Genomic DNA, 12,560 nt, shown 5'->3' with positions numbered 1-12,560 from the left:
GCGGGACAGGGATGGCCCAGGTGGGCATGAGGGACAGAGGGGGGGCCCTGTGTCCCTTCCCCGTGCAGACACCTGCATCAGGGTTGCAATATTGAGGTTTTCATAGTAGAGGTGCACACACTTATGGGGTGAGACCCATCAGCTGCTCAAGATGGGCACTGGAGCTAGGGATTTCTCTGCTCTACTAGTGACCAAGAGTCTGGGATCCCAGGATGATGCAGCGCAGCCCCTCCCATGCCTGGGGGCCCTAGGGATGATGTATTGCAGCCCCTCAAGACCAGGGACTCCTGGATGATGGAATGCAGCCCCCTATAATGGGTGATCCCAGGATGATGCGGTGCAGCCCCACAACTGGGGATCCCGGGACGATGCAGTGCAGCCCCATAACTTGGGATCGTGGGACAATGTGGTGCAGTCCCATGCATGGGGATCCAGGGACAATGCCGTACAGCCCCGCATAATCATTGATCCTGAAGATGATGCATTGCAGCCCCACGCCCAGGATCCTGGGCCAGTGCGGTGCAGCCCCCCATAACCAGGGATCCTGGGGATGATGCCATGCAGCTCCCCATAATCATAGAATCATAGAATGTAGAATTAAGGGACCTCAAAAGCTCATCCAGTGCAATCCCCCCATGGACCAGATGAGGTTACACAGGAAGGTGTCCAGGCGGGTTGGAATGTCTGCAGAGAAGGAGACTCCACAACCCCCCTGGGCAGCCTGGGCCAGGCTCTGTCACCCTTACTGAGAGGAAGTTTCTTCCCATATTTAAGTGGAACCTCCTGTGTTCCAGTTTGTACCCATTGCCCTTTGTCCTATCACTGGTTGTCACCGAGAAGAGCCTGGCTCCATCCTCCTGACACTCACCCTTTAAATATTGATAACCATGAATGAGGTCACCCCTCAGTCTCCTCTTGTCCAGCTCCAGAGCCCCAGCTCCCTCAGCCTTTCCTCACACGGGAGATGCTCCACGCCCTTCAGCATCTTTGTTGCCCTGTGCTGGACTCTCTCCAGCAGTTCCCTGTCCTGCTGGAACTGAGGGGCCACAACTGGACACAATATTCCAGATGGTGATGGCGGGACGATGCGGTGCAGGCCCCTATAACCGGGGATCCCGGGGATGATGCAATACAGCCCCCCATAATCGGTGATCCCGGGACGATGCGGTGCACCCGCCCCACAGCCCCGCCCCGGACCCGCCACGTCCCGCCCGTCCCTCCCGGTGGGCGTGCCCCCGAGGTGGGCGTGTCCCCGCCGAGCCCCGCCCCCGGGCCGTTACTTGCGCGCGGCCCGCAGCGCCCCTCCCCCAGGCTGCGCCGCGGCCGCGCGCTCTACCGCTCTCCCGGCGCCATGGCGGACCAGCCCGCTGAGCCGGCCCCGGCTCCCCCCGCCGCCCCGGCCCCCCCCGCCGCCCTGCCCCTGCCGGCCCCGCCGGGCGGCTCGCAGCGCCTCCTCTTCTCCCACGACTTGGTGTCGGGCCGCTACCGCGGCTCGGTGCGGTTCGGCCTGGTGCGGCTGATCCACGGCGAGGACTCGGACTCCGAGGAGGAGGAGGGCGGCGGGGGACGCGGCGGCGGCGGCGGCGCCGCCAGCTCGGGAGGCTCCGAGTCGGGAGGCCCCGGGGCCGGCGGCGCGGAGGATGGTCGCGCCAGCCCGCTGCGGCGGGGCTACGTGCGGGTGCAGTGGTACCCGGAGGGGATCAAGCAACACGTCAAGGAGACCAAGGTAACCGGGGCGGCCTCGGGCACCGCCGGCTCCCGCCGAGGGGGGGTGTCCGCGGCCTGGCTCGTCCTCTGCGGCCGTGTGTCCCCGCACGGGGGGCCTGGCTCTGGCGGCGAGGCCGGGGCTCCGCCTTGGAGGCCTCCCGGGGCAGGGGCCTGCGCGGCCTGCGGGCTTTGGGGCTGCCGGCCGGCTCGCTGCCCCGCGGGCCGGGGCGTTCGGCTGCTCTGGAGCCACCCCAGAAGGGGCTTATTGCCCCTTTTTCCCTATGACCCCCTCCTTGCCTGCTGCTGCAGCAGCCTGAGTGTGGGGAAGGTGGACCGTGTCCTCCAGGGGTTGATGTCCCTTTCCCTTCCTGCATGGCGCTCCTGGAAGCCCGGCGCAAATGTCGCTCCTGCCTTTGGCTGGTGGCAAGCTCGGCTCTTTGGGTGGCTACTGGGGCTTAATGACTCTAAGGAAAGGCCTGGCTGTGAAGGTGGTTCCAGTCAGCTCCAAACCCCTCTCGCTCTCTGGGGATGTGGGCCAGTATCGCTGCCTTTATTTGACGGTGTCGTCATCGCCCGTGTTAGGGGAGTTCACAGCCGAATAGGGAAACCTTGGCTAGATAAGGATTTCAGTGGCAAGTAACCGTGGCTTGGATCTGCCCTTGTTTACGTGAGCCCTTACCCCTCCAGATGATGAGGCATATGTAAATCTGTAGCCTCTTAATTATATCTGAAGAGCCACGAGGTACAGGTATGTGTTAGAATATTCCCACTTCCCAAAGTTCATCTGCCGTGGGGTTTAGCACAGACTGACTGACAGTACGGAGACAAAAGCGAGCGAGGGGGCACTGTAATATAGCACAAAGGGGCCTGCGAGGAATGGGCGTTGCACTGAAAACAGGCGGCCGATGCTGTTCTTGCAGCAGAGCGGGTCCGGGTGCTGCTCTGGGCAGGTTTCTGGTGTTGGCATCTGTTTGGTATTTCAGAAATGGCCACGTACGCCGAAGGAGAGAGGGGAGACCGAGAGGAGTGAAGGGAGGTGTGTTGCAGTCCTACAGGCATCGGTGGGATTGCAAGTGCTAACAGAATGAGCTAAATTTAGGTGGCAGTGTCATTAGACACGTGACCAGTTGGAGATAAGGAAAATGAAAACAGGTATTCAGAAAAGATACTACCACGCAATGTATTTCTACCTTAAAAAAAATCTTTCTCTGAAGAACCACAATTTAAAAACTGCAGCCTTCCAATAAAATCTTTGTGTGCTGTTGCAGCAAAAATTTGTCCCAGGTCGAGTGTGGTTTTCAGCATCTAAACAAAGCTGCCTTGATTTGGGTGAGTAAACACTGTCTTAGGAGTTGTTATTGGATTCCTGAATCCAGAAGTGATGGCTCTGATTTTAGCCCTTTGGTAACTGTACCCTTTGCAGTGTTAGAAAAAGCTAGGCTGGGAAGATCAGAAATCAAAGATACTTGTGTAAATAAATGGTCTGTCTGTCTTTCCTTTCTGTGGTCAGGCATCTTTACCTCTCCGGTAACAGACCCTGGGGAGAAGTTTCCTAAGTGCTTGAGGAATTAAGGTGTACTTTTCATATTGATTTTTCCATTTGAAAAGCTGCCCGCTAACAAAATTGAGAGGTATTGTGTATGATCTGCGCTGCAGCTCGGGCTTGCTAAAAACAAATCTGATGCCATTGAAAACACGCTGTGGGACTTATCATTTTGTGGTTATAATCAGGTTTTTTAGCTCTCTGGTGGCCCAGCCCTTCATGTGTTACACCAATGTGTGAGAAGAACCCAGGTAAGCCTGACATGCTTGTCATTGTCCATGCTGGGAGGGGTACAAACCATCAGCACCACGTGGTCGTCCTGGGCCTAAAGTTTGTTTAATTTTGGGTGCTGTTGCCGGCTGTTTTCTGCAGATACATCTTTTGGCTGTGACTCTGGCTCTCTAGCATCTTTGGCTGCAAGATTCTTGTTTGACGTACTTAAAAAATGTTAACCTGTCCTGGTCACAGCTGAACCATGGATTAAAGAGGGTGCTTGTTGCACCTTTTTGTTACCTCTTCTTTCCTTAATTCTGCAGCGGGTAGAGGGTGAAGGTGCTCCTGGAGCCAGGGATTTCGCTAGCCCCATCTTGTGCCATCATGTGCCTTGTTTAGATGTAAGATCGCACTTTTGTGTAGAAGGCTGGCTGCTGTCTCCTGTTTGTCAAGCACTTGGAGATCGATGAACCCTGGCACGTGTACTGGATAGAGCAAGTGTTGTAACGGAGGGAGGGGAGAAATAAAGTGTTGCAAATTTTGAGGGCAGTGAAACAGCATCTTCAATTCCTAGTGCAAGGTCAAAAGCAGTTCTCTGTACGCAATTATAATCCTAGAGCTTTCCTGTCTTTTCTTTAAACTATGGGGGTTTAAAATATTTTCTTTTTCAGCTGGGGAATAGGTAGGCTGATGACTTTTGCTGCTGCTTCTAGAAGTTCCACGCTTGCTGTTGCTCTTTCCTGTTGGAAATAGTAGGCAGACTGCCGCTTAACCCAAAATGCGCAATTGCTGATGTTAACGCGCAAAAGAAACTTTCTCTTGAGATAGAGCTAGCATTTGGTACAAAGCCCCATCTGCTCTACCAACCGAAAAAGTAGTTTATCCAAGTGCATTCCGGCCTTTGATTCCTGGCTAGATAGTCGTTAGCAGCATTGTGATGATGATGTGAATAGAAGATGAACCAGGATTTCTTACCCTCTTGCTCTGTGTGCTCTTTTCCTGCCTTCCATGACCACTTTCCCTGGTAAAAACACTGGGAAGTCATTGTTGCTGAATATTGTAAAGCCCAAGCAGTCCTGGAAGCACAAAGCTTCCCTTCCCAAATATGTTTGCCACCTATGTCTTGCCCGACCCAACAAACCTGAAGAGCAGTTCCTATTCTATGGCTAAAGCCATCTCTTCATTTGAATGTGAGATGGAATTTGTGACTTGAGCTGTGAAAGTACTGCAAACTGGTGTCAGCAGTTGATGCTTTTTCTAACAAATTAGCAGGATTACTTGAGACCCAGCTGAATTTTAATGTCAAGATTTCTCAGCTGTAGGATAGTGTTCCTGCTGTACGCTTGAGCTGCCTTTGGGCATTCGCAAAAATGCCGAACATTTTCAATATTAGTAAGGCTCATATAGGCTGCTTTAAAGTGCTGCTACCCTTCCTCCTGCCTGAAAACCTCAGTGCTCTCTGGCACCTTTAATTTTCACAAAGCCTGTGCAAGGCAGATACGCAGGAGCTGCAGCTGGGGGAAGTGGAAAGTGCAGGTGTTGTGTTTCAGCACCTTATCTCAGGCCTTTGGCTGCTGAGTTCCCACCTGGGGGAGCAAATGCTTGAGCTGGTGACTTGGGGTGACACTGTGGTACGCACACAGTGCTGACTGATTTACGTGTTGGGGACCCTCTGGGGTCCTGGGGTTGCTGTAGGAGTCAAGGTGCAATTTATTTATTTTTTTGTTGAGGTTTTTAGCAGCCTTTTGTTTAGTAAGGTCCCAAATATAATTTGGTGTGAGCTTTCCTTTGGGAATGAATTAAAACTATCAGGACTCCTCAGACATAATCCAGGGGCTGATCAGTTTGTTAGCTGGAAATGAGCTGATGTTATCTCCACAAGTCTCCATATAAATTTGACTCTGCTTCATCCCACACAGCCCTTCTGTTCCTTCCCACCCTTCACTGCTCAAATTTCTTGACCTCAGACATTGAGTTGTGAATATAAAGTTGCAGGAGAAGTTCCTGATGATGTGTTACTCCCATCATTTCGAGATTTTAATGAATATTTTGATTCTTGTTTGAATATTGCCATGTAGTCACTGCTGCGATCTAAACTTTTAAGTTGCAATCTTTCTGTGCTTATACTATAGGTGAAGAAGTATTCCCTTTTACTGAAGGCTTTTGTTTTCCCTCTCTCCCTTTACAGCCACCCTCAGCCCTTGTTGCTGCCATCCCATCCCACCGGTGTGCACTCTGCAGGTGTTAGTCCTACCTAGTGACTCTGTGAAACATATTTGCAATTGAGGCATGAAAACAGAGCCTTAAAAATCTTCCATCTGCAAGCCTGGCCAGGAATTGGCCATTGGGAAGCGTGGCGGTGCAGCGTGGGTCTGGTGCAGCAGGTGAAGAGGGAAAGCTCTGCCTTGCAGGGTCCTTTTTGGGAGCCGTGAGGAAATGCTGGTCGCAGCGCAGAGCTCTGGTTTTATTGCAGCACACAAATTCAATGCCCATAAACTATTCATACTGGGTTTATTGCGCGAGGAAGCTGTATCTAACCCTCTTCTTGCATCTGACATTTCAGTTAGTCTCCTAGGGGGTTCTTTGAAACCACCTGATGTTTGCAGCTGTTAGAGGCAGGAGAAGAAAATAGGCTTACTGGAATTTTTGTGTAAAATAGAACCACTTTAATGGGTGACCTTTCCATCCTGTGAGTAACTGTTGCGAGGTGATGTAGCCTTGAGTCGATTCCCCGTTTTACTTTGATGTGCTTGGTTCTTGCAATATAGACTTGGGGATCATCATTAATATTTTGCTGCAAAAGTGGGATATGGCACAACTTGCAGTATGGAAATCGCAGGAGTACTGAATAGTGTACGCTATTACTGTATGGAGAATTGCTTTGTGTACAGCCTGCAGAGTGAATTGACAGTTCAGGCGTTGCAAGTGGCCACCTGGGCTAAGCAATTAATTATAACTATTCCAAATCTAGGCAGGAGTGTTATTTTTAAGAAGAACGAAACCTCTCCTCGAGCAAGTGGTTTGTGATGCGCTCACTTTCAGCGTGCTGGTATAGCTTAAAAAGGAAAAGCTAAATTAGTAATGCACTTAGGACTAGCAAACAAACTAATGTGCGCTAAAAGCTTTAGAAGGAATCAGTCAAAGCCCATGACAGACTCTGAAATACCTGTGAGGCGTTTTGCTGATGTGATGCAGCTCCAGTGCAGACTTCTGCAAAGAAGCAGCTTTAAGAAATTGTATAAAGTTACTTTTTTGCTTGAAGATTCTTCCTTGAAGTTAAATGGCAGAAGCTTTGACAGATGCTTTTTGGAGCAAGGTCTTGCTTGCTTATGGCAGCTGTCCTCAGCTCCTCTCTTCATAGGAAAGACACTTTTTAATGTTCGGTATCTGTGTTGGGAAATAATCAGTGTTTGTGAAGCTAAAAGCCTCCTCTCTTTTGACTGTTTGACTCTTTAATTACTTGGGGGATTTCAAAGGCTCAGAAGAAGATGGCACCTTCCTAAATGCTACTTAGGAAAAACCTGCCTCATTGTTTCCACTCTGCTGCTACCTCTGGTGTGCTGGAGTTTTGCCCAAATGGGTCATTGCAAGCACAGGAGCTGATGCTTCCATCCAAAATCTTTGGACTTGCTTTTGGGGTTGTCAGTCCTGAGTTTCCCAAAACTGAGAGATGATGGCTTGTGCTTTTTGTGTGTGGTTTGTGTTGGTTTTGCTGTATGTTGTGCCCTGGAGCACTTTACCTGTACCTCTGTCCAGACTCTTGTGTAGCTGGTGTGTCCCACTCCCGAGACCTTTAGACCTATGGCAAGGTAGGAGAATGCGAACTCCACCTTCTAGAGATAAAAAACCATAGGGACACTCCATGGTGATGTTTGGGCTTTTTTGTTTTTTTCCATTTGCTGTTGCCTGTGAGGCAGGAAAGTAGATGTGTGCATGTTTGTGGCTGAAACTAAAATATTCTGCAAACTTGAATTTGCAGAGTTACCAAACTCCAGCAAAGGTAATGGTCTCGTAATGGCAAGGTTCTGGGACTGGATGAGGATTTCTTTTTGACAGATATTGGTAAGGGTTTTTTTTCCTTAAATTTCTGAGTGTTAAGTGTTTCTGTGAAGGGAGCAGGAGACTATGTGGGGGGTGGAGCAATAATGATTGTAAGGGGTGGTTAGAAACATTAAGTTCTATGAAAAAGGTGGTTTTGGTAGTAGGAGGTGGGTGGGGATTGCTGCTGCGATAGCTGCAGCTCTTTCAGATGTATCTGAGTCTCAAGTTGACAGGTGTCCTTTAATTCTTATTGCTCTTTTCGGTCTGTGTCACACGAATTGTGTGGAGGATCCTCTGGCTGGTCCCGGGCACATGCAGCCCAGCCTTGTGCGCTTGGGTGTGATGTGGGCGCAGTGTGGTTCTTGATAGAAAGCATCTCTGTGTATCTTGGGAGTAAATTTGGAACAAGGAAACCCTGCTCAGCTTGCATTTGGAGTGGTATCACTTCACAGCCTCTGGTTACAGTCCCTTGAGCTGAAGAGAAACTAGGTAGCGGTGCCCTTGGTCCATTAAGCAGCGTTCATTTTGTACCGTGCAGTCGCTGCAGTTCCGTGAAGCTGCATGTGGTTCTGTGTTCAGCACACATCAAACACCACCTCGATGTGAATAAAAGATGAGCCAGGATTTCTTACCCTCTTGCTCTGTGTGCTCCTTTCCTGCTTTCCATGACTGCTTTCTGCAGTCAAAACACTGGGAAATCGTTGTTACTGAATATTATAAAGCCCAAGCAGTCCTGGAAGCACGACGCTTCCCTTTCTGCTGCCTGTAAAGCTGTTAGTTTTTCTGCTTGTGAGAGAGGGGTTTGGAGACGGACAAGTAACTCGGACTGTTTAATCACCAGCTGAAAAGCTGAGGAGCTTAAGGCTTTTTAGCTCTATTTCTTAGCCCAAAGCTGCAAGTCTTTGGTGCATCAGTCCTGTTGAAGAAACTGGGTACAGTTTTCGTACATTGGTGGATCATGAACCTTCTGCTTAGTGCAGCACACTAATACTGGGAGAGCTGGAATTAGTTCCATCACGACTGATGTACTTTTTAACCTACTTTTGAAAGGATGTAGCTTCTTTGAGACTAAAAGAATGTTGCGTGTTAATCATTTTGGTTGTAAGAAACGGTGCTGCTTCTCTGCTGCTAAGGATACTTTGAAGATGAAAAGTGCTACTTACTTTCTAAGTGCCACATCAGAGCCGGGAAAACAAAACCTCTTTGGCTGTGGATGTTGGAAAGGTGACACAAACTCTCCCCCACGGGTGGCTGTGGGTAAGACAACCTGCATCCATGCTGCCAGGTGTTGGTTTTGGTGGCTGCTCAATGGCTTCTCTGACCCTTTCTGCTCAGAGCTGGGGAGCACGAGCTGTCTGGGTGGTGGACAAAGCTTTGATGTTCCTCAGGGCAGTTATAGCGGGAGACGTGGGCCAATATTTTCACCCCGAACCATAATACATTGGTTATTTGGCATATGTGTAAAATGGGATGCTTGGAAACTAGATGGCATACTGTATCCCTTGCTATTGAGGAGCTCAAGTTTGATTTGATTTTACTCACATGAGTAACTAAATGGAATAGCCTAGCATTTTTTAAAGTTAGTTTAGGTGTAAATCTAGTGAGGTATGAGTGTTGTGAGGCTGGATTAGAAAGAAATGTAGTCAGTGAAGTGCAGCCTAGGTGTAGGCTGTTAGCGTGGTTCATAGCGGTGTTTCTAGAATCAAAAATATATATATATGCCTGAATATATTGAATAACTGGTCCTAGATCTCCATCTCTGGTGAAATTGTTGGCAGCAGCTATGCTGAAACACAGTTGGAGCTTGATATTTTTGTTCAGGATTGATCAGACTTCTAGCAAGGCACTACAGTGGATTTGTCCTTTGGCTTTGCCCTTCTGTCTGGTTTTGAAGATGGAAGTTGTTGGTTATTTTTTCCTTGGAAGGTAGTTTATGTGTCTAATCCAAGTGAATAATTTGCATGACTACTGCAAGAAATATTCATGCTTCTGTTTGCCATCTGAGTCCAAGTTCCTTGAAACAGCATTAGTCTTGAGACAAAATAACCACGTTTTTCTAAAATTAGAATTACTACGCAGTTGTGTGGCTCTTCTTTTTTATTGTTTTGTCCTTAACACATGCGAGTTATGTCAGAAGCCTTTTCTCTGTCCTTGTGCCACAGGTTGTAAAAGTCGCTCTGGTTTTCCACGCTGCAGTACAGCTCATCTTAGCAAATTGGCTGCAGTTTAAAGCAGAGAATGGGAGGTGGGAGAGGGAGGAATCTCCATCCTTCCTGCAAAGCTTCTAGTTTTTTTGTTTCATGTTTTATTTTTTTGTGTTTGAGGGAGTTGGTTGGGTTTGTTTGGTTGGGTTTTTTTAATCCTTTTTTTGTTTTTGAAATCTGCAGGTGTGGATGATTCATTTATTTTCTGTAAGAGGTGGCCTGGCCAATATTTCATGTGTATTCCAAAGAGCTTAGGAAGCTCTTCCTGAGGAGTTGTAGTAGTATATAATGGTTCCTCCTTGGGGTGTATTTAATGCAGCTTGTGATTGAACAGAGACCTGAATTATCCTGACTGGGGAAGCTTTCTGAACTGGAGTGAACTTCACAAGATGAAGCAAGCTGTGTCCTGGATAAAGCAAATTGCTTCCTAGACTATGCACCTCTGTATATTCCTAAAATATAAGGAAGAAGAGATCACCTTGCAGAATTACACAGCAGGGAAGGTGACACTGTACAGGAAATACCAGAATTCCTGGCTGCTTAAATTAGGAATAAACTTCAGGATTTTAAAAAATATATTAATTGATATTTTTATTATCCTCCCATGCCAGCTGTCACTGCTTTTGGATCTCACTTTGTGTGTAAGAATTAGACAATTGGATTCAGAGTGTGTTATTGGCTCAGTAACTACCTTTTCACTCAGAACATCTGACCTGTGCAGCTGAATTGGTTTATTTGCCTTTTTGACTCTCAGCCTAGAAACTTCCTTGGTTTAGTTCTATGTGGTGTTGGGGATTGTGCTGGCGCATGACAGAAATGTCTCATTTCATTCACAAACGAAATCTGCTGTGTAATGATAAAGCAAAGTGCTAAGTACAGGGTGACTCACTGTAATAAAATGTGCGGGGCAGGAAGTCCCGGGCTCTTTCCCTGCTCCTCTTGCAGCCTTTGGCCGCTCCTGCTCCAGTTCACACCATGCTTGCTCGATCAGAATTGGCTCTGGCTGCTCTGATCAGCCTCAAGTGCCTTGTTGTATTAATGTTTCTTTCCTGAAGCTGCTTTTGTCTGAGCCAGAGTGTTAGATGGAAACTTCACACTTCTTGAATCAAGCACTCTTTGTATTTCACAAGAGTATTTATTATGTGATCTGCTCTCGTACTTCTTGTTTTGTGGGGATCTTAGAGAAAGATCAATTTATAGGAAATAAATATCACAAATACGGTAATGGATATGGTCACTGTAATGCATGTGTAGAATCTTTAATTGGTGGAGTATTTCTGTGTGGTGTGTTGGGTTGTTTTTCTTTTCTCCAGTGTTGACACCTGGAGCTTTGGCAGACATCCAGCCTCAGTTCCTGGCTTCCTTGCAATCATGTTTGTATTTTTCTTTTCCTGTTCTCAGTAACATAATTTAATACCAGATTGCCATCCACAGATACTGGTTACCATTTGGAATCTACCTGCTCTTGCATAATGGTTAAAGTAGTTGTGAGTTGAATGGTGTCTTATGTTAGCATAGCAAATGTGACCCAAGTGTATGTTGCACTAATTCTGTGTATTCTACTGTTTAATTGCCATTCAGGTGCAAACACACAATGTGTATTCATACCTTATGCCTCCCTCTCACTGCTGCTTTGGCTGCTTTTGTCTGTGCCACACAAGGTTCCTTTCTCTTCAGATTCCGGCAGTCTTCCTGATAAGCGTCTGTACAACCGTGCGAGCAAGGCAGTTTTGGAGAGAAAATATTCTTATCTGAGAACTCTCATAGCTGGCACACTTGCTGTAAAGTGAACACCTGCTGCAAAAGCTATTTTTTTCCTTTAGGAGTTGTGTAGATGGAAACTGATGGTGATCCCCAAGCACTGGGTTTGACAAACGGCATTTCACCTTGGCCGTAGTTGGGTGGACGGGTCTCATCACCCACCCTATCTCTAATATGGAGTGTTCTTTACTGCCCGTGGTGACTGACATGAACCTTAACTTTCTCGTGTGATAGCTTAATTAATCTCTTCTAATCTGGCATTGATAAACGTTTGCTGTCAGGAGAACAGTGGTGAGAAATGGAGTGAAAAGATCAGCTTTTAAAGGTGGTGGTTGTAGGGCAGATTCCTGTCTCTGTGCTCCTGCTTCTCTAAATGAGTGTTGTGCCTTTATTCTCTTAATGGTGAGCGCGTGGAGGGGCAGCAAACTCGGGGTGGAGAGCTCTTGCTTATTAGAACTTGAATCTTTGATTGCTTGGTACTGTTTTAACCAGCAAGCCATTTTGTAGAAGCGTTTGAGTGATCTTAGTCTGCTGTGCGGCTTCTATCTGCATCTCCTTCATGCTGAAAGAATCGCGTTGATGCGATGACGGCAGCGAACCGAATGCCCCGCGGGCTGGAGAGCCCGTGATGCTCGTTTTGGAAAGCAGCCTAAGAAATCCTGTGAAATGCCGTTTGTTATCGCCGGTGCTGCTAACTTAGCTCCAGTTCAGTTTGGATTGCGTGTCTCTGATCTGCAGTGCTGGCAACGCTTGAATGAGGGCTCAAAACAAAAGATCAGGGTTTAGATGCAGAATGACGTTCACGGTGTCATTGTCCAACCTGTGTGTGCTATTGAGCACAGTAGAAAAGACACCAAATTGCAGTTCTTAGATATTTGCTAGTTTGGCTCTTAGCTCAGCTGGTTCCTGCTGTGCTGTAAGAGGATCAGGTGTCTTCCTGCTGCTGTAGACAAAAGTTTGTTGTGGTAGCAAGCTTTTTTTCGTAGCTTTTTTTTCCACTTTTATACCATTTTGCTACTTCAGAGGCCCTTACATGTTTATGCCCTTTGATTAGGTTTAGTTTTCTCCCCACGCCAGGATCTCTGGTGCCT

The 12,560-nt window shown here is 47.8% G+C and overlaps 1 protein-coding gene across 1 annotated transcript in view; it reads left to right on the top strand.

Moving 5' to 3' along the window:
- Positions 1-1,316: 1,316 nt before the first annotated feature.
- The window catches only part of UBE2O (ubiquitin conjugating enzyme E2 O), a 59,770-nt gene continuing 48,526 nt past the window's right edge, over positions 1,317-12,560 (top strand). The window contains exon 1 of the mRNA XM_065034642.1: positions 1,317-1,726. Within this exon, the coding sequence (XP_064890714.1) occupies positions 1,352-1,726 (375 nt within the window). The 5' untranslated portion in view covers positions 1,317-1,351. The remainder of the gene's footprint in view (positions 1,727-12,560) is intronic.

This window comes from Columba livia, chromosome 18, assembly GCF_036013475.1.
Source record: "Columba livia isolate bColLiv1 breed racing homer chromosome 18, bColLiv1.pat.W.v2, whole genome shotgun sequence".
Classification (NCBI taxonomy): domain Eukaryota; kingdom Metazoa; phylum Chordata; class Aves; order Columbiformes; family Columbidae; genus Columba; species Columba livia.
This window is presented reverse-complemented; position numbering and strand designations above follow the sequence as displayed.